At 42.6% G+C, this 21,537-nt stretch overlaps 2 protein-coding genes across 5 annotated transcripts in view; one reads left to right on the top strand and one right to left on the bottom strand.

The window, feature by feature from the left end:
• LOC116970749 (alpha-L-iduronidase-like) overlaps positions 1-13,123 on the bottom strand; it is a 30,731-nt gene extending 17,608 nt beyond the window's left edge. The window contains exons 1-2 of the mRNA XM_033017232.1: positions 12,935-13,123; positions 1,571-1,711 (exon numbers count right to left, since the gene is read on the bottom strand). Coding sequence (XP_032873123.1) covers positions 1,571-1,711; positions 12,935-13,089 — 296 coding nt within the window. The 5' untranslated portion in view covers positions 13,090-13,123. The remainder of the gene's footprint in view (positions 1-1,570; positions 1,712-12,934) is intronic.
• Positions 13,124-13,735: 612 nt separating this feature from the next.
• Positions 13,736-21,537, top strand: part of LOC116970687 (protein regulator of cytokinesis 1-like) — a 41,273-nt gene continuing 33,471 nt past the window's right edge. Inside the window, exons 1-4 of one of the 4 annotated variants that reach the window (XM_033017206.1) lie at positions 13,736-13,917; positions 14,577-14,709; positions 16,715-16,837; positions 19,686-19,919. In XM_033017206.1, coding sequence (XP_032873097.1) covers positions 13,904-13,917; positions 14,577-14,709; positions 16,715-16,837; positions 19,686-19,919 — 504 coding nt within the window. In that variant the 5' untranslated portion in view covers positions 13,736-13,903. The remainder of the gene's footprint in view (positions 13,918-14,576; positions 14,710-16,714; positions 16,838-19,685; positions 19,920-21,537) is intronic. The other 3 variants (XM_033017202.1, XM_033017199.1, XM_033017207.1) reach the window with 3 other exon arrangements.

Below are 21,537 nucleotides of genomic sequence, written 5' to 3'. Positions count from 1 at the left end.
AAGTCGGAATGCTTCTTCAGTCCAATGGAGTAGAGGGGAAGAAGTGGGAAAAGAGAGTAGAAGAAGTGGTAAGTAATAGGTGGATACAGGTGAGGAGGAGTGGGGTGATTGGCAGATGGGTAGATAGTGACAAAAGGGTGAAAATTACACAACAGTGTGTGAGACAAGGAAAGAAGAGGTGAAATACAAAGCAGGACGGAAGATATGGGTGGAAGGGACGGAGGAGAACAAAGGAAAAATACAAGGAAATTAGGAATCTAGAAGGGAAAAGTGGGGGTTCAGCAGGGGGTGTTAAGTAGTTAGCAACCGGGAAATCCAGCAGGCATAGGCGAAACGAGCGCAAGTGTTTGGTGAAATGGTCGCTCATCATATACTTGGTCTCGTCGATGTAAAGAAGGCAGTTTTTGTTTCACATTTCCACCGTCTGCAATGTTTTGCATATATTACAAAGCAATCTGAATCTCAATAGTCAAATTGCAGTATTCAGATGATGCTTATATTTGTGCAGGCTTGGAGACCAAGCTCGAAGGCAGTTGACTCGTTCTCTGAAACATACAAGCAACCATGCACTCAATATTCATAAGAGAATGGTCCATTATTATCCTGCCTTTGCTATACTTCACTATCCATCAACAATAAAGATTCATACTAGACTGGAAAACGTGGACTACTTCTCAAATCTCATCAGTCACTATCAGTGAAGCCAGACAGCAATAATGAAATTCATTGTTCACTTCAATACACTGGCATTGGCTTTAGTAAATTGCATAAAAGGTATTTGAATATCGAGATCGCAGACGTGGCACAAAATTCATGGTCTACTGCTCAGCTTCCAAGACTTGGATTACATGCAGCAAGCATCTCAAGCAAATCCTCCAAATTTACTAGAAGGATAAGCAAAGAAACATCGGTGTCCTCCGCAAGGCCACATCTGTAGGGCCTGTCCCACTTGGGCGTCATTTGCACATCACGCAGGTGGCGCGCAAGGATTTTGAGAATCCCAAAACCCTGGGGCGCCGCGCGCAATCGCGCGTCAATGCTTACGCCACCACGTCTCACCACGCGCCACGCATGCATAATGCACGCCATGCGCACATTACGCGCACATCATGACGTGTAAATGATGTCGCATAAATGATGTTGCGTAGATAACGCCCAAGTAGGTCAGGCCCTTTACACTCAGTCAGGTCTACTAGGTAGACCACCTTATTTCAATCCATGCATCAGCACACTAAATCGTGTAAATAACGAGTAAACTACATACCCCATTAGGCACTTCCAGGCCCCTCTACACTGGAATCATCACTTATCCAGAATGCTAAGGGACTGCACATCTGTAATCCATTCATTACGCCCACCCAACCTGACCCCATTCCTGAATTTATATCATCCTCTATCAGTTATTTCAATTGCTCAAAATTACCTGCCACAGTAACAACCCTATCAGACCTCTTGGAAAAGTTATCTATGCAAAATAAATGTGGATAATCCTGGATTTGTAGATTATATCTAAAGTAAAAAGTACATATTCAAATAAATAGTTAAGAATGATTAGACTTTGAAGACTTACCGGATTGAGATTAGCTCTAATAGCCAATGAATTCGAACTTGCTCAATGCCACTATGAGGTACTGAGGCAACATATGCAAGGTTCAGTTCTTGGTCTTTGCTTAGGTCAAACAGATCTGCTTTGTTGTGTGGTAGAGGGGGGCTGCAACAATGTATAAAATATTATCAAAAATAAGTAAAATTAGTCAACATAAACAATTAAAATTGTAAACAGCAGAAAGTGTTTTATTTTAAAAAACGATGTTGAGAGTCAAACGCTTCAAATTCCTGGATGTGCATATTTCTGAAGATCTTTCCTGGACCCAGCACACTGATGCAATTATAAAGAAAGCACATCAACGCGTCTACTTCCTGAGAAGATTAGAGATTTGTTATGTCAGAGAAGATTCTCTTGAACTTTTACAGGTGTACGGTAGAGAGCATATTGACTGGTTGCATCACGGCCTGGTTCGGCAACTTGAATGCCCAGGAACAAAGAAGACAGCAAACATTTGTGAACACTGCCCAGTCCATCACGGGTTCTGACCTTCCCACCATCGAAGGGATTTACCGGAGTCGCTGCCTCAAAAAGGCAGCCAGCATCATCCAGCTAGAGACACACACCACCTTGGCCACACACTCATTTCACCCCTGCCATCGGGGAGAAGGCACAGGAGCCTGTAACGTCCAGGTTCAGAAACAGCCTCTTCCCTACAGCCATTAGGCTATTAAACACTACAACCTCAAATAAGCTCTGAACCACATTATTGTTATTATTGCACTATTATTGTTTGTTATTTATGTGTACGTATGTGTGTGTACACACAAAACATTTTTTTCTTGTTTATTATATTGTTTACAGTGTACTATGTTTACATATTCTGTTGTGCTGCTGCAAGTAAGAAGTTCATTTCTCTGGGACAAAAATGATAATAAAACACTCTTGACAAAGTGTAGAGCGGAAATCTGGTATTTCCAAATGGTGATCAACCGTTTTTCTTATGTATAAAGGACTATGTAGGATAATGGAACTAAAATGTAAGCAGAAAACTCAAGATGCTCAATGACTGCAGACAATCATGTTACAGACAGCCAAAACCCTAACCATTATCCAAGAATTTAAATAATGCAGAAAATAAAACATAATGTGATGATAATTAATCTGAAAATCCCTTAGTGTTAATAGCACTTGATGTTGAATGAGACATTTAAAAATGACATGGTTTCTCTGTAATTATCTGCTGCACTTTAAAAACAATTCAAATATGATTTAAATAATTTACAATAAAAAAATTAATAAATAATGCATTGATTAGGAAACAAAAATATGAACTAATATTAAAAAAAGTTATCTTTGGCCTTGGTCCATGGAGACTCAAGAGCCTGCAGTTGGTGGAAACATAAGCAAAAATCAAAGCACTGGAGCAACTCAGTAGGCTTGGCAGCATCTGTGGAGAGAAATGGACATTCCCACCACAGAAAAAGACACTAAGTGCTGGAGTAACTCAGCGGGTCAGGCAGCATTGCTGGAGAATGTGGATAGATGACTTTTCGGATCTAGATCTGTCTTCAAACTGATTGTGGTGAAGTGGGGCTATTAAACACCCCCACCCCCGTCAACCACAAACAGTCTGAAGAAGGGTCCCAACTCAAAATGTTATCTATCCATGTACTTCAGAGATGCTGCCTCACCTGCTGAGTAGCTCCAGCACTGAGGTTCCTTGGTCCTTCACTTATATTTGAATCCAAGTGCATGACCCCACTCAAATGAACGGAGTTGTACTACTTACAACCTGCAGACTGTAGTGAGTAGTAGGTTCATTACACAAATCAGTACACGCCAGACCAATATTTTCAAAAACTGAACATTTATCCAACTTCTCTTCACCCATGCTAGCTGTTATTAAAAATAATTTTATTTTACTTTGTGTGCACAGACTTGAGTGTAACCAACCTAGATTGGGAAATAGCTTCTAATCCCATTATGTTCAAGATAGTCAAGTCAAGTCAAGTTAAGTTTATTCGTCACATACACATACGAGATGTGCAGTAAAATGAAAAGTGGCAATGCTCGCGGACTTTGTGCAAAAAGACAAACAAACAAACTATAAAAACAATCATAAACACACATATTCTTTTACATAATAAATATTGGAAGGAAAAACATTCAGTATAGTTAGTCACTGGTGAGAAAGGCATTTACAGTCCGAATGGCCTATGGGAAGAAACTCCTTCTCAACCTCTCCGTTCTCACAGCATGGCAACGGAGGCGTTTGCCTGACCGTAGCAGCTGGAACAGTTCGTTGCATGGGTGGAAGGGGTCTCTCATGATTTTGTTGGCTCTGGAGTTGCACCTCCTGATACCACCCTACCCTGCTGCTCATCATCAAAAACATCAATATCATTACTCAAGGCTCCCTGATCCTCCCAAACCTCCTTTTATCCTGATCCTTCATGGCACCTTTGATGCCCATACCTTTTGATTCCCTATTTTTACCATCCCTTCTACAATTGAGTTTCCTTCTGTGATACTCATTCTCAGCTTCCAAGACGTAGAATGTACAATTGTTTCCAAGATGGTTTAATATTGTGAGCAGTTGTTCCTAACGATGCAGGAAAGATGTGTTAGCACCAAAGATGTTGAACAGTGCTGAATGGATTTTTATAATTTACCAGATCAAGTGCAGACGCGTTGGGTCTGCTCCCCCAACGCAATATTCCAGCACTCACCCGTTCCCCCAACGCAACGCGGGTGTGTGTGGGGACGGGGCAGAGGGGGGCTGTGGGCGGGGGGAGGGGAGTGTTTAGGCGGGGGGGGGGGGGGGCGGTTGGGGTGGAAGGGATAACTTTATGGCTTTGCAATTTTGGTCCTTCTCTTGCTCAGAGCAAATTTCAGAACTATGTGCATTGAAGTCTCTATGGTTTCTGAGCTGTTGTCAGGAATGTGAAGTTGGAGAATGACCTTGAATAACTTTAGAAGCTGGTCTGTAAGTGGGATTGAATTCGTTTACTTTCAAATCATAAATGGTCTGCGGTAGGAAGTGTGTGGGAGGGTGGGAGGGGCGGTGAGGACGGAGCACCACGAAATGGGAGGGAGGGAGGGAGGGAGGCCGCGGGGGCGGGCGTGTATCTGAGGAGACCCGAGCGAGGCCATGGGCTGGCATGGATCTGAGGACCCGAGCGAGGCTGCAGGCAGGCGTGAACCTGAGGAAGCAAGCAAGCAAGCAAGCAAGTTTATTTATATAGCACATTTCAGCAACAAGGCAATTCAAAGTGTTTTACACAAAGCATTAAAAAGCAATCAAAAGCAACTAAAAACAATCATTAAAATGAATAGAAAATAAAAACATGCTAAAATGGAATAAGACAAGTATAAAATACAAGAATAAAAGTTACAGTGCAGTGTAAGAAATGAATAATTATTTTATTTAATTAAAATTAAAAGCAGCGTGAAACAAAAGTCTTTAGCCCCGATTTAAAAGAACTGAGAGTTGGAGCGGACCTGGATTTTTCAGGAAGTTTCTTCCATATATATGGCGCATAAAAACTAAACGCTGCTTCTCCGTGTTTAGTTCTGACTCTGGGGACAGAAAGGAGAAATTTTAATTGAGGCGGATAGGAGAGGGCTATCATGAAAACATGATAGAACAATCTATGCTAGCAAAAAAACAGGGAGAAGCCACACATCGGAAAGATGCTTGAATCTGTAATTGAAGATTTGCACTTAGAAAACTATAATGTGATTAAGCTAAGTCCACATTAATTTATTAAAGGGTAATATACAATAGGTGCAGGAGTAGGCCGTACGGCCCTTCAAGCTAGCACTGCTTGACTAATCATGTTTGACTAATCATGTTTGACTAATCAATAGGAATTCTTGAAAAGACATCTTATGGAATAGATAAATGGAAAACAATGGATGTGAGGTAATTAGTTCAAAAGGATTCTGATAAAGTTTTACATGGTGTAAATAAGCAAACTGTACAATCTGGAGTTCAAGATCATCTTTAATTGGTACCCATAGTATAGCGGTACAGCAGGTTATTAGTTGTTAGTTCATCGTTAGCGCTTCCAAGACTGACCAGTATAGGAAGTGGGCGTTAGTATGAATCGTACAGTAAGGTGGGGTTAGTGATGCTATTTCTACTATGATTTGTTCACATGCAATAACCAATCTACACATGGGATATGGTGAAGTAGTTAGAGCGCATAGAACTGGAGATGATATTAACAGACAAAAAACAACGAGTAGAAGTAAATGGATCTTTCTTGGGTTGGAGGGCTGCGACTAGTAGAGTACCATAGGGGTTTGTGCCACAACTACGTACAAATCGATAACATTTCCAAGTTTGTTGATCACATGAAACTGAGTAGTAATGAGAACACAGAGCTTCAAGACAAGCTATGTGGATGGACAACAACATGACAGATGAAGTACAATGTGGAAAAATGTGAAGTTTGCATTAATATCTTGTTTTTTTTAAATCTTCTGACATCTGATTTATGTATGTGTTTTTGTGTGTTTGTCTGATTCTATGTGCCTGTGAATCTGCTGCAAACAAGATTTAATTGTACCTGTATCTCACAGTACTTGTGCATATTGATTTGACTGTTGTACTGGAGGTAAATCAGTTGCCACTTTGCATAAACATGCACCCACAAACTACAATTGATAATGAAAACAATATCTGCCCTTCATGGTTTTGATTGAGGGGTAATTACTAAGCACGATAATAACGTTGGATATGTGCCTTTTAAAAGTATTTGCTGAGCCTCACCAGATTTTCTGACAATTGCTTGCTATGATCAGGTGAACAATGGTTTTGCATTGTGGACACATCTGGCTACACTGTAAGGAATTGAGGCAATTCTGTACTACAAGTTCTGAGAAGTACGAATATGAACAGTCTGAAGAAGGATCCTGACTCGAAATATCACCTTTCCATTTGCTCCAACACTGTGTTTTACTCAAAATGTAGTTAAGTGGAGGACCGAGGAACTGCAATGCTGGAGCTACTCAAGTGGGTCAGGCAGCATCTCTGCAGAATGTAGATAGATGACGTTTTACTCAAATTGTCGGTATCTGCAGCTCCCTGTGTCTCCATCATTAATAGAGTCGTACAACACAGAATCAAGCTCTTGGGACCAACTGGCCCACGCCGACCAAGATGTTCTATCTATACAATTCACACCAGCCCACGTTTAGACAATATCCCTCTAAACGTTTCCTATCCAGGTACTTGCCCAAAATGTCTTTTAAATGTTGCTATAGTCCTTTACTTCTCTGGCAACGCTTTCCATATACCCATTACCTTCCGTGCAAAAGTTGTCCTCTCAGATCCCTTTTAAATCTTTCCATCTCATCTTAAACTTATTGTTCTTGATTCCCCAACCCTGGATAAAAGACTCTGTGCATTCACCCTATCTATTCCACTCATGATTTTATACACCTCTATAAGAAAATCCCTCAGCCTCCTGCATTCCAAGGTATAAAGTCCTAGCCTGCCGGACTCCCTATAGCTCAGGCCCCCAAGTCTGGGCAACAATCTCGTAAATATTTTCAGCACTCTTTCCAAATTAACAATATCCTTCCTATAGCAGGGTGACTAAAACTAAACAAAATACTCCAAATTCAGCCCTCAGCAACATCTTGTACAGCTGTAACATAAGATCCCAACTTCTATACTCAATACCCTGAATGATGAACGCCAATGTATTGAAAACTTTCTTGACCACACTATCTACCTGTGACGGCCCTTTAAGTAACGACTAGACTAAGTGGGTCCCATTGGGTCCCACTCACACGGGAGGCCTGGTCCCCCAACGCATGAAGCCAATTCTTAGATCTTTATAAATAAAAGTTTTTTCTCGCAGATTCTAATGGAAAAATATATATATAGTGGTGAGGTGGGAGGTATTTATGTTGTACCATGGCCATTTTAATTCTAGGTATCTTGTCTGATTTACTTGTTATAGAATGCAATTAAATTTACTTATAATTAATTAAATTAACCTACTGAAAAAGGCAATCAGGAGGGCAGGAAGGGATCAGGAGATAGATAAGGATAATCCCAAGAGAATTTATGTCCATTAAGGTAAAAAGGGTAGCCAGAGAGAGAATGCCCCCCCTCAGGAATCAAAGCGGTCAACTCTGTGTGGAGCCACAGGAGATGGGCAAGGTCATCAATGAGTATTTCTCCTCTGCTTTTACCATGGTGAAAGACACGAGGACCACGGAACTTGGGGCAGTCAATGGAAGTGTCTTGAGAGCAATCAGTATTATAGTCGAGGAGGTGCTGAAGGTTCTAACATGAAGGTAGACAAATCTCCCGGGTGTGATCAGATATATCCAAAGACAATGTGGGGAGCTGAAGAGGAATTTGCAGGTGCCCTGGTTGAGATTTATAAGACATCATTACATACGGGTGAGGTGCCAGAAGACTGGAGGGTGCCTCGATTTAAGAAGGTCTGCAAAGAAAAGCCTGGAACTAAAGGCTAGCGAGTCTAACATCTGTGGTCGGAAGGTTACTAGACATAATTCTAAGGGATAAGATATACATGCATTTAGATGGACAAGGGCAGATTAGGGATAGTCAGCACTGTTTTGTATGTGGGAGATTGTGTCTCATAGATCTGATTGAGTTTTTTGAAGATGTGACCAAAACGGTTGATGAAGGCAGAGCTGTAGATGGTGTTTATACGGAATTCAGCAAGGCATTTAACAAGGTTCCGCATGGCAGGCTGCCTTAAACGGTTAGATTGCATGGGATCCAAGGAGAAATAGCTGACAGGATAGAAAATTAGCTTCATGGAAAAGAAGCAAAGGGTTCCTTCCTTTGGAAGGTTGTTTTTTGGACTGGAGGCCTGTGACTAGTGGTGTGCCTTAGGGTTCAGTGCTGGGCCCAGTCCGGTAGTGGCGGCGCTGTGATACGGCTGCGGCTCGCCTGCAGTCTGTCTGTTTTTACTTTTTTGTGTTGTTTTTTTTGTCTAGTTTAGTAATTTTTTTTGGTTATTAGGTGGTGTTATGTGTGTGGGGGGAGGGTGAAACAGGGCTTTCTGTCTCTCCCTTCGGGGGAATGCGACTTTTTGTCCCCCTTCTCTTCCCCCGTCTGCGCTGAGGCCTAATGGCGGAGCTGGCGGCCTCCAACCTGCGACCGACCTCGAGGGTCCGGAGGTAGAGCCAGCCAGGACTCACCAACGCGAGGGTGGCCATCTTCGAGCTGTGGCGATGTCCGGGTAGCAGCACGACTCGGCGCTCCGGTGAGGGCGGACGGCGCGGGGCTGAGACTCTCGTGCGGGCGGCACGGCTACAAGGCGCTCCCGTGGGGGCAGCCCGGTGCGGGGCTGAGACGCTGCCGTGTGGGTGGCCTGGCTACCGGCTGGAAGGCGCTCCGGTGAGGGCGGACCGGCTCCCGGCTGGAAGGTGCTCCCGTGGGGGCAGCCCGGTGCGGGGCTGAGACGTTGCCGTGTGGGCGGCCCGATGCGGGGCGGAGACGGTGCTCCGGTGGCTGAGGTGGCGTTCTGGCGGCGGCGACCTGGATCCGGGGCTCGGCCGCGGGCCAGTGGATGACAATGTCGGGAGCTCGCAGGGCACAGGCTGGTGCCTGTTTTCCGGAACTCCCGTTGCAACAGCTGCGTCCGCTGGACTGGAGGGCAGCAGCTTCGACCACCCCCGGGCCGCGGAGCTTGAACCGCGGGACTGACTGACCATCGCCCGGTGGGGTATCGCCTCGGCGCAGAGGGAGAAGAGGAGGGAAGAGACAGTAACTCTAAGACTTTTGCCTCCATCACAGTGAGGAGGTGTTTGGTGAACTCACTGTGGTGGATGTTAATTTGTGTTTATTGTGTGTTGTTATTATTACATGTATGGCTGCAGGCAACAGCATTTCGTTCAGACCGAAAGGTCTGAATGACAAATAAAGGATTTAATTCAATTCAGTTCAATTCAATATGGATGAGAATGTACAAGGCATGATTAGTAAGTATGCAGACAACACCGCGGTGGGTGGTATTGTAGATAGCGAAGGTGGTTGTCAAATATTGTAGCAGGATCTTGATCGGTTGGGCAGGTGGGCTGAGGAATGGTTGATGGAATTTAATACAGCAAACTGTGAGCTGTTGCATTTTTAGAAGTCTAACCTGGGCAGGACCTACTCAGTGAATGGTAGAGCTCTGGAGAGTGTTATAGAGCAGAGGGATCTAGGAGTGAAGGTACATACTTTGTTGAAAGTGGCACCACAGGTAGATAGGGTGGTCAAGAAGGCTTTTAGCACATTGGCCTTCATCAGTCAAGAGTAGGAAGTAGAGAAGTTGGAAGATATGTTACAGTTGTACAAAATATTGGTGAGGCCAAATTCAGTTTTGGTCAAGAGTCAAGTGTGAAGAGTCAAGAGTGCTTTTATTGTCAGATGTCCCGGACGGGACAATGAAATTCTTACTTGCTGCAGCACAACAGAATGTGTGAATATGTAAACATTGTATATAACATAAAATAACAAATAGTGCAAATAACAAATAATAATATAGTATTTTGCAGTTCAGAGCTCATAGCTTATTTGTTGTGCTTAATAGCCTGATGGCTGTGGGGAAGAAGCTTTTCTTGAACCTGGATGTTACAGTCTTCAGGCTCGTGTACCTTCTTCCTGATGGCAGTGGTGACATAAGTGTGTGGCCAGGATGGTGTGGGTCCTTGATGATTTTGGTTGCCTTTTTGAGGCAGCGACTACGATAGATCCCTTCGACGGTGGGGAGGTCAAACCAATGATGGACTGGGCAGTGGTCACAACTTTTTGTAGTCTTTTTCGCCCCTGGACATTCAAGTTGCCGAACCATGCCACGATGCAACCAGTCAGAATACTCTCTACCGTGCACCTTTCCTCTCACCTTATGAGAGGAAAGATGTTAATAATCTGGAAAGGGTGCAGATATTATTCATGAGAATGTTGCCAGGATATGATGGCCTGACCTATAGGGAAAAATTGAGCAGGCTAAGACTTTATTTCTTGGAGAGCAGGAAGATGAGGGGTGACATTTAAATCAATGTTTTGAGTTATGATCCTACATTAGGGCTGAGAGGGAAAGGGAAACATTGCCAGTAAATTGCACTATGAGGAAGAGATAGGACAAAGACTAGTAGGTGATAGATGGAACTAGATGAAAGGTCAACATGATGATGGGCAGCTGGAAACAGGTGTGGAAAAGGTGAACAAAGGGACAGGAAACTAGGTAGTTGGCAGTGTGTTTGGGAAGAGAACATGGGGTATATGAGTTACTTGACAAAACGTAAAATTCTATGTTCATACCTCTGGGTTGTAAGTTATCCAAGCAAAACATGAGATGTTGTCGACCAATTTCCGTTTAGCCTTGCCATAGCAATGGAGGAGACAAAGGACAGACTAATCAGTGTTGGGGTGAAGAAGAGAATTAAAATGATATGCAACTGGAAGTTCGAGATGCCCAATGCAGAGAACGCTAATGCGATGCAAAAATGTCACCTTGTATACGCATGGTTTCTCTAATGTAGTGGATGCCACATCATGAGCACCACATGCTGTAGACCAGGTTGGAACAGGTGCAGATGAATCTTTGCCTCACTTGGAAGGGTCTGTTTAGATCACCATAATGGTGATGAGAGAGGTGAAGGGTCAGGTGTTACACCTCCCACAGTTGCAGGGGAAAGTGGTAAGGGGTGGTTGAGAAGGGCCAAGAGGTCCAGAGAGTCATAAAGAGACCGGTCCTTGTGGAAAGCAGAAAGAAGGGGAAGAGGGGAAGATTGGAGTGTTGGTTCGATCATGTTGGAGGTTTCAGAATGGTGAAGGATGATGTGCTGGATGCAGATTTTAGTTTTGTTTATTGTCGTGTGTACTGAGGTACAGTGAAAAGCTTTTTTGATGCGTGCTATCCAACCAGCAGAAAGACTATACATGATTACAATCAGTATAGACACAGGATAAATGGACTAATATTTAGAGCAAGATAAAGTCCAGTAAAGTCCGATTAGTGATAGTCCAGGGGTCTCCAATGAGATAGATGATATTTCAGGACAGTTCTCTGGTTGGTTATCACTGCCTTAAACAACCAATTCAAGTGAGGCAGCGATTCATCTACCTTTTTCCAACTTGGTCTACTGTATTCGATGTTCATGACATGGTCTCCTCTGAATCCATGCATTGGCTGGGTGACCATTTTGCGGAGCACCTGCACTCTGTATACGATAGCCAACGCAAGTTTCCGGTTTTATATCATTTTAACACTCATCCCATTTTCACACCGGCCTGTCTATCTTTGTCTTCTCCACAGCTAAAGTGAGGCAAAACACAAATTGGAAGAGCAGTATCTGGTTAGCAACAACCCAAATGTATGAATATTGACACTTCCAGTTGCGGTAACCCACACCCGTGTTCTCCTCCTACACACATTCACTTGTTTTTTTTTCCCTTTGCTCCCTCATCTTCTACTTCCCTCCTCTCCCCCACTTGGTTCTACTTCCCCAGGGTACCAATCCACTCCCACCCGTCCTCATCTGGTTCCACCTGTCCAACTCATTGCTCATAGTGGCACTCTTTCCTTTTCCCTCTCACTCCTAATACAAGGTCTCAACCTGAAAAGTTAAACTACACCTTTTGCCTCCATGGATCAGCCATGGTCTTGTTGAATAGCAGAGCAAGCTCAAAAATCAAGTGGCCATTTCAAGCCTCTGTTTTTAACTTCCTCATATATTGGCCATGGGAGATTGCAACCTTCACATGGTCCACCCTGTTTCGACCTGGCGTGCACAAACATAAGATCAAACAGAACAAGTTATCTTACAAGGTACACAAAATTGCTGGGGAAACTCAGCAGGTGCAGCAGCATCTATGGAGCGAAGGAAATAGGCGACGTTTCGGGCCGAAACCCTTCTTCAGTTTGAAGAAGGGTTTCGGCCCGAAACGTCGCCTATTTCCTTCGCTCCATAGATGCTGCTGCACCCGCTGAGTTTCCCCAGCAATTTTGTGTACCTTCGATATTCCAGCATCTGCAGTTGTTTTTTGAACAAGTTATCTTACAACTTTAGGCTGTGCACGCCATACGCAAGAAGAAGACATATTGGCCCAATAAAATATAATAAATGATTGGATCGATATAAATTATTGTACTTGAATCTGACCTTATTGGAAATTACACAGGTTATGCTTACAGTTAAATAACAAAAGTGTCCTCTAGATCTAGTATTAAGTGAAAGAAAATAAAAACAATTAAACTCATCATTTCCTTGATGTTCATGAATGACACTTCTCAGATGTTTCAATGAGCTTGGATCCCTTTTGAATTCAAATCTCACTCTCAATTCTCTTCATGGAGACGGTGCAGAAATATTTACATGGCAAAATAAAATTCTATAACCTACCAAAATCCTGTACTCCTCCAGAAGTGCTTTAGTTCTTTTTGTGGTTTCGATGCATCCACTGCTATTGAATAAGATTGAGGTCCATGTTCTTGTGGTTGTGGAGAGGAATAGCAGTGCTGCAAAACACTCATGATAACAAAAATCCTGGGCTTCATGATCAACGCCAATTATCTAATGCCAGTAGCTTAAAAGTGTGGGTAATGTCCTCAGTAATAGGACATCAGGTATTGTTGTGGGGTGGAAGATTGCAACCTTCACGTGGTCCGCCCTGTTTCGACTAATGCAATCGACTCGACTTGCACAAACGGAAGATCAAATAGAACAAGTTGTCCAACAACTTTAGGCTGTGCACGCCACACGAAAGAAGAAGAAGTAGGTATTGTGTTCAAAAGGGAACTGCAGATGCTGGAATATCGAAGGTACACAAAATTGCTGGGGAAACTCAGCGGGTGCAGCAGCATCTATGGAGCGAAGGAAATAGGCGACGTTTCGGGCCGAAACCCTTCTTCAAGGAGATTTGCCCAACAGCAAGAAGTTGGTATTGTTGTGAGCAAACTTCTGCTCTTTGATTTTGACAACAAGCGCTGATGCACCATGCAGTTCATCTACTTTCACAGCCGCTCCTCCTCATTACCTCTCGTGTCGACTCTCGGCCTCGGTGTTCGCTTCCTAGCAAACCAGACGGACACTTTAAATAATAAAATCAATCCTAAATCTTTCAAAGTAGTTCCAAACCGAACATTATTTCCTTCATCACAGGACGTCGATGCTGGGTGGTTGCGTCACGTGTCCGGCGCTCGGTTACTGATTGGCTCTTTGCGTGACCATTGGCTCGCGCTGACGCAACGGCCGAGCGGCGGCGGCTCGATTCAAACGTTTAACGGTGTGAGCGCGGCCTTCCCTCCCTCCCTCCCTCCGCACCAGCGACACCGGAGCTAGAGCTTTGCCCCGCACCAGCCGCCTCCAAAGATGCCTCGACAGAGGTGCGTTCCGCCCTTTTTATTTCCTTGCAAATGCAAAGCTACTATTAATAACCTGCTATTATTGTGCTGTGTTTTGGTGTAATTTGTTGCGGACGGCCGGCTATTTGTTTGTTGGACAGAAGCCCAGTCTGAAGCCCAAGGAACACAAAAATGCTGGGGAAACTCAGCGGGTGCAGCAGCATCTATGGAGCGAAGGAAATAGGCAACGTTTCGGGCCCGAAACCATTCTTCAGTCTGAAGCCCAGTCTGAAGAAGGGTCTCGACACGAAACGTCGCCCAGGAATGGGCGACGTTTCGTGTCGAGACCCTTCTTCAGACTGGGCTTCAGACTGAACCTTTCTCCAGAGATGCTGCCCAAAGATTATGTATAATCTTTGATGCTGACTGTCCCGCTGAGTTATTCCAGCATTTTGTGTCTGTCTTATTTGTTGGAGGGTGGTTGCTGCTCGTCCCGGGTGGGAGACGGTGAAGATCACTCCAACACACACCACCATTCCACCTAATATCTAAAGTAACAATAGATATTTCCGCTCTTGGGCTTTGATATGGGTTGTCGAAAACCTGTGAATGCAGGTCAAATATTCCTGTAAAAGTTCGGAAAATTAAAAAAAAAAAACCCCAATTGGTTTGCAATTTAATGTGCTTAAATTTGATTCCAGTGAAGCTTTGGCCTCTTCAATAATTCATCTGCTGAACGTTAAAATGGCGAAGCTCCAGGATGTCTGGGATGCTATTGGCATTCAAGAAGCGAAGCGGCTTGAGAGGATGGGATCTGTAAAGATTCACATAGAGGTAATTTCAAATAAATACTTAGCCCAAACTTTATTTTCCATCCTGCAAAGCACAGAGTTATCTGATTAAAGTTACAAACAGTATTTTGGGATGTGAAGGGTAACCTGTTGTAGATTTATAGCCTTTTACAGACATTGTGATTTAAAACTATTTTCAGTTAAATGCAATAGTTGACTTCGTTTAGTTCAATGTTAATGTTGCAAGTACTGAGCTTGCCCCTCCTTCCAGTATCAAATTGACAATCCATTTAAAATTTAGCTTCCTCTGATATAATGTAATTTAGAACACTGGCAGTGGTGGTTTCATCTTCCCAAATGCACGTTCCTGCTCTGCCAAGTCAGTAAAGTATAATTGGATCTATATCCCACAGTAATCTGTTTATGGCATTTCTGTGATTTGGAGTAAGTACTAAATAAATTGTCAAAAAATTACATTGCAAGTCTGAGCTATTTTTTGAATATAACCAACTTTGAGAAGAATTCTCCATTATTCACTAAAAACATACGATGTAGATCAGTTGACACCTAGAGCAGCGGATGCAATCGATGAGGTTGGAGGAGGTGCAGGTGAACCTCTGCCTCACCTGGAAAGACTGCTTAGGTCCTTGGATGGAGTCAAGGGGGGTGGTAAAGGGACAAGTGCAGCATTTCCTGCGGTTGCAAGGGAAAGTACCGGAGAGGGGGTGGTTTGGGTGGGAAGGGACGAATTGACCAGGGAGTTATGGAGGGAATGGTCTCTGTGGAAAGACAAAAGGGGAGGAGATGGGAAGATGTGGCCAGTGGTGGAACCCGTTGGAGGTTGCGAAAATGTCGGAGGATTATCTGTTGTATGTGCCGGCTGGTAGGGTGGAAGGTGAGGACAAGGGGGACTCTGCCCTTGTTATGAGTTGGGGGGGGGGGGGTGAGATGGGAATTGAGAGCAGAGTTACGGGGTATAGAGGAGACCCTGGTGAGAGCCTCATCTATAGTCGATAATTAGTCTTTGTCCCAAGGCATGGGAATCTAAACAAGAAAATGCAGGTACGGTGAACGGGGGGAAATTTAAAGGGGATCTAAGGGAAGTTTTTTCATATGAGGATGATGTGGACTTATTTGTAGGTAGTTAAAATGTGATTAAATAGTTTAAAATTCTTTTGCACAGGCAAATAAGAAGGGCAGAGTTTGATATGGGTCTAATTTGAGCAAGATGGGTTAGCATAGTTAAGCATCCTGTTTAGCATTAATGAGAGGGGCCAGAGGTCTTGTTTCTGTATTGCATGATTCAAGGGGGCACTGTTTGACCACTATTAAGCTTTTGACTTTCAAACAAAGTGAATAATGGAGCATTCTTCTCGAAGTTGGTTATATTAATAAAATCATTCCATTCTGTCTGCCATATAGTGACAGCGATGCCTTAATTGTGTGTTTGGTGTGTTTTGAAGATGCATTACTCAATATACTTTGAAGGCACAGAACATGGGTCCTATGGTCCACATGTTTGCAATTTAGTTTATTGTCATTTTGTCGCCTCTCTTCGTGCCTTTTTAACCTTGTTTATAGATCTGTCCATCTTTGATTTGACATTGATTATTTACTTAGTGTCACCAATTTGGGCAAGCAGAAACACCATGCCCAGGCTTGTATGTATAGAAATTTTCTCTGAACATACTCAAAATTTGTATTTGATCTTTAGGTAAGGTCCCTTGTCTTCGATTCCCGATTTGTGACACTGCTGCTTTCTCCTCAATGCTTAAACATTCTAACTAAAATATAATCTCTTGTTCTATTTCTTGTAATTTATCCCTGGGACCATGTGTAATTATTTGCAATACAGTTGTGGAATGTAGAACTTGTCTCAGATTTAGCAATAGATTTATTACATTAAGATAATTGGAGAAAACTCCAGACTATTGGAGTCAAATATTGGAGACTATATTTCTGATAAGCACTTTAATGAAATTGTTTTAATAAGAAATAATTAAAGTAATCTGTATTAGAACCTCACTTTTTCTAACATTTTCTAATAGATGCTTCTAAATGAAATGATTCATGAAGAGGAACTCCTGAATGATCAGTTAAATGAGGCCATTCATAATTGGCAAGAAAAGCTGCAGGCTTTATGCTCTGAACTTCTTTTAGATCTTTATAAGGTAATGCATTTTAGTGTAAATCTTTTTGTGAACAGTGATCTTTTTTGTTTAAAAACAAAAGGTGAAAAAGAGTGGAGTCTGAAATATTGTCAAACTTTCATTTGGGTAGATAATCTTGTCCTCCTAACGACAGAAAAATTAATGCTGCTGTCAAAAGAATCATTGATCTATCTTTATGTGGCGTTTGCTGAAGGATGCTCCCTACATTTTTGTCCCAAATTTTGTTTTTGAATAACATTGACCCAGCTTTGTTTTCTTTGAGGTCTAATTCATCAGTTCAAACCTATAGTTAGAGGCCTAATTTCTCATGGTAACAGAAATGTTTCTAAATTCCATAGTATTTGTGGCAGTGTCCTTTTGTGCTGCATTGGAACTCTAGGGACATATAGCATTTGGTCAAATCAACACTTGGGCTTTTTCTTGATCCATTTCTTAAAATGCCCCGAAAGTTATCCTACAGCAAAAGTTGAGTTTTTGTTATAATTTTGTAAAATAAAGTGTATTTGATTAACTTTCTCATGGTGTTAATATCATACATTTTGGGGTACTTGACAAGATGGAAGATGTCTATTTCAAAGTTCTGTAAAATCTGCTTGGCATCTTTTGCAAAAGGCTGCAGGGCCATGGCTCAAAGTCTGACCTGGGAAGGGGTTGAATAGAGATTGATGTCCAGATGGCCTTTAATTGTTAATATGTATGAGATTTTGCAGAAGGGGTTGGGTCCTGTTGCAAATGCATGGTTGGGGAAATGATGGGATACAATTATGTTGCGGAGTCTTCCCGCTGCTAATTGCGATTGGTCCAGGAGAGGGGCCTCACCAAAGATGTTTACTTTACCTGGGGATATTTTTTCTTTACTTAACAGAAGATGTGCTATTATACGATTGGGTTAGGGAACTGTCATTCAATGTATTTTGCAGCCCATATCGATAATTGGCTTGTAGGGGTTGACCCCCCCCCCCCCCCATGTATTTTCGCACCAAGGATCTGTAAGGGTATAAAAGGGTGTGCCAATCTTCTGGGGTGTGTTCTATTTGCGTGAGGCTGTTGGGCTGGAGAGAGTAGAGACGAGGATCGGTCCTGCGGTATTGGACTAGGTATTGTATTGGTATTGTGCGCAATAAAAGAGAGTTGGATTTCCAGTACTCTTATTCAGTGTTTGACAGAACCAGACTAAGGGGGGTAAGTTTAGGACCGGAATTACAATAGAAGTATAAAATCCACGATATTCATAATTGAAATGCTGGAAATATTCCAATCAGGCGACAATGTAGAAAGAAAAATGAGTTCCACAAAATGAGTTCATTAGAACTGACCACTGCTAATACGAACCAGAAAGACAAGTTATATGAAATTGTTGGATTTGGTAAATCCTGGGAGTTGTAATGTGCCTTGTCAAAGATAAGATGTTTCTCAAACTTGTAGTTTTCAAGCAAAGCCCAATAAGACCAAATACGGATGGGTATAGTGCCTTAAAATAAAAGGCAGCAACACCCAGGATCAACAGTTTTGATGAAATGTCATTGATCTGTAATGCTAACAATCCTTTCCCCTCCACAGATATTGTGTGACTTGTATATTTCCAACACATTTTTTATTCGGGTTTCCAGTGTTTGCAAACAGCAAAAACAGCTGATGTTGGGGAAACAAAACTAGAATATAGTGCAGAAGGGAGAGAACGATTATATTTTTTAGGTTAAGGACATTTCATAAGAATTGGGGAAAACACATTAAAGGGAGGGTGGGGAGCATGGAAAGTGTGTGATGGGTTGAAGGTTAAATTTGGCATGGTAACAATGATTAAATAAACAGTTGAACAATGCATTTGTTGCTTTCAATTCAATCTGCCCAGCTTTCCATCTGATTTATTTTCTGTTGTATTCTTAGACAACGTTCCTCGTACCACTATGAATTTTCACATCCGCTGCAAATTGCTAATCATGTTTACTCCATTCTCGTCCAAGGCAGTAATACATATCACAAATGCCAAGATCCCAACACCAATCCCTGCACTATAATAGTTAAGAATTTCAATCAGAATGACATCCTTTCAGCTGTAACCTTTTCATTTTAATCTCTACGCCAGTTTTGAATTTAATTAGCCAGTTCACTTTGGGTCCTACCTTCTGAGACAGCTTGATACGTGAACCTTAATGCCTTAATGAACCACACCTATCACCCTAACACACCTCTATCTCTGAAAAAGGGTTTCGGCCCGAAACGTCACCTATTTCCTTCGCTCCATAGATGCTGCTGCACCCGCTGAGTTTCTCCAGCATTTTTGTGTACCTTCGATCTTCCAGCATCTGCAGTTCCTTCTTGAACACCTCTATCTCTTCCTGTTTCTAAATTATTGCCACATTGATAACTTTGGTCCGCATCCTACTACAGACGCCTCTTCCTTCTCTGTCTTTCTGTTGCTCTGCAACTTTCACACTTTACAGATCTGCCGGGTGTCTTTGTCTTGAATTATTGACTTTCCACCACTACTTCAAGCCTTTTCTTGTATTTTCATTGTGATCGCTTATTTATGATATTGTCCTGTTCACACAAATGTGCTGATCGCTCGTGATCATAATTTGATGAAGGATTAGCAACGGATAATTTAAATGAAATTTTCAGTTGGTTGGATTTTCATTGAACCTATGGTTAAGAATAATCTTCCTTGAAGGGGTGGGGGGCGGGGGGGAAAGAAAACGGGACAGATGGGTGCTCCCAATTGTTTCATTACTTGGTGCTGTCCCTATCAGGCAGACTTTGATCTATAGTTAAAATTTTTAATTTTGCTGTTATTGCTTCTCAAGTAACTAGTTCCACTTTAACTAAATTGTGTTCATTAATCCCGCAGGCTGACAAAAATTCTACTCCACTTCAGTTAGAAAAAGAACTTCGAGATGAAGTGACCACTTTGCTTAAGGAGAGAATTTTTCGAATGGAGCAGTGTGAAATTCTTCTAAAAGAAGATCAAGCTTTGTGTAATGACCTCTGCAAGACACCTTATTATATTCCTACTGGCAAAGTTCCCTCCCTCCAAGAAATAGAGGAACTTAAAAATCACATCATAAGTGCAGCTAAAGAAAAGGTGCTGTTTATTTTATTTTTTTTAGTATTCTGCAATAATATCTCCGAATCATAACTGCTAATGTTAGTAGCTTATTGGAGGGGAGGAAGAAAAGCAGAATTATATTTTGACTTTCCACAACAATGGGTGATGTTGGTCTCCTATGGGAATTAAATGTGGTTATTGGAGCTATGTGGAGCAAGATTAAACTTCAGAATTTTTTCCAAACTCTGACAATAAAACGTATGTTTTATAGTCATGCCTTTTAGGGATTGTGCTTCCTAGGATGGTGGTGGAGGCAGTGACATTTAAGAGGCTTTTAGAGGCAAATGGACAAGCTGGGAATGGGGGGGATGGATCATTTGCTGGCGGAGATTATTATAAGCAGCATGTTTGGCACAGATTGTGGCCCAAAGGGCCTGTTCCTATACACTTCTATATTCTATAAATATACACAATAAAAACACATGCTATCTATATTACTAAATCTCTGATCTTGACCGCTTTTGGCCCACTGTGCTGCAATTTCCAACAGAACGCCGCGACCTACGGTCGTCATTTTTGGCCACCTCGCTCAGAGCTCCCCTCCGCCTTACGGGTGTGGAGGATTTTTCCCGTCGATGACAAATCAGAGAGATGTTAATGTTTTTTTTTAATTCACCCTTCTCTCTGCTGCCCCTGCTGGAGGGGAGAGGAGGGACTATAAAACCAGGAAGTGGTGTGCCTCACCCAATCTCTGCAAGATGGATGAAGTCAAGGGTCACGTCTCTCTGAGCTCTGAATAACACTGAACAAATGTCTACAAAACTGAGTACCCTTAATGTGGTTTGAAAATGAAAATATGGTTTGTTTGAAGTAAAAAGGCACTGCCTGCAAATGGTGGCCTGGGTGCTTTGGCTTGAAGTTGAAAGGCACTACTTACTGCAAATGGTGGCTTGGGAGCTTTGGTTTAAAGTTGAAAGGCACTACTTACTGCAAATGGTGGCATAGGTGTTTTGGCTTGAAGTTGAAATGCACTACTTACTGCAACTGATGGTTTGCGTGATTTGGCTTGAAGTTGAAAGGCACTATTTACTGCAAATGGTGGCTTGGGTGCCTTGGCTTGAAGTTGAAAGGCACTACTTACTGCAAATGGTCGCATGGTTGAAAGACACTACTTACTGCAAATGGTGGCTTGGGTGCTTTGCTTGAAGTTGAAAGGCAGTACTTACTGCAAATTGTGGCTTGGGTGCTTTGGCTTGAAGTTGAAAGGCACTTCTTACTGCAAATGGTGGCTTGGGTGCTTTGGCTTGAAGTTGAAAGTCACTTCTTACTGCAAATGGTGGCTTGGGTGCTTTGCTTGAAGTTGAAAGGCACTACCTGCTGCAAATTGTGGCTTGGGTGCTTTGCTTGAAGTTCAAAGGCACTTCTTACTGCAAATGGCGGCTTGCCTTTGGCTTGAAGTTCAAAGGCACTATTTACTGCAAATGGTGGCATGCAGTTACATAGAAAATAGGTGCAGGAGTAGGCCATTCGGCCCTTCGAGCATGCACCGCCATTCAATATGATCATGGCTGATCATCCAACTCAGTATCCTGTACCTGCCTTCTCTCCATACCCCCTGATCCCTTTAGCCACAAGGGCCAAATCTAACTCCCTC

The sequence above is a fragment of the Amblyraja radiata genome, chromosome 1 (genome assembly GCF_010909765.2).
Source record: "Amblyraja radiata isolate CabotCenter1 chromosome 1, sAmbRad1.1.pri, whole genome shotgun sequence".
NCBI classification, from domain to species: Eukaryota; Metazoa; Chordata; class Chondrichthyes; order Rajiformes; family Rajidae; genus Amblyraja; species Amblyraja radiata.
The sequence above is the reverse complement of the archived record's forward strand: the minus strand, read 5'-3'. Positions and strand labels throughout refer to the sequence as shown.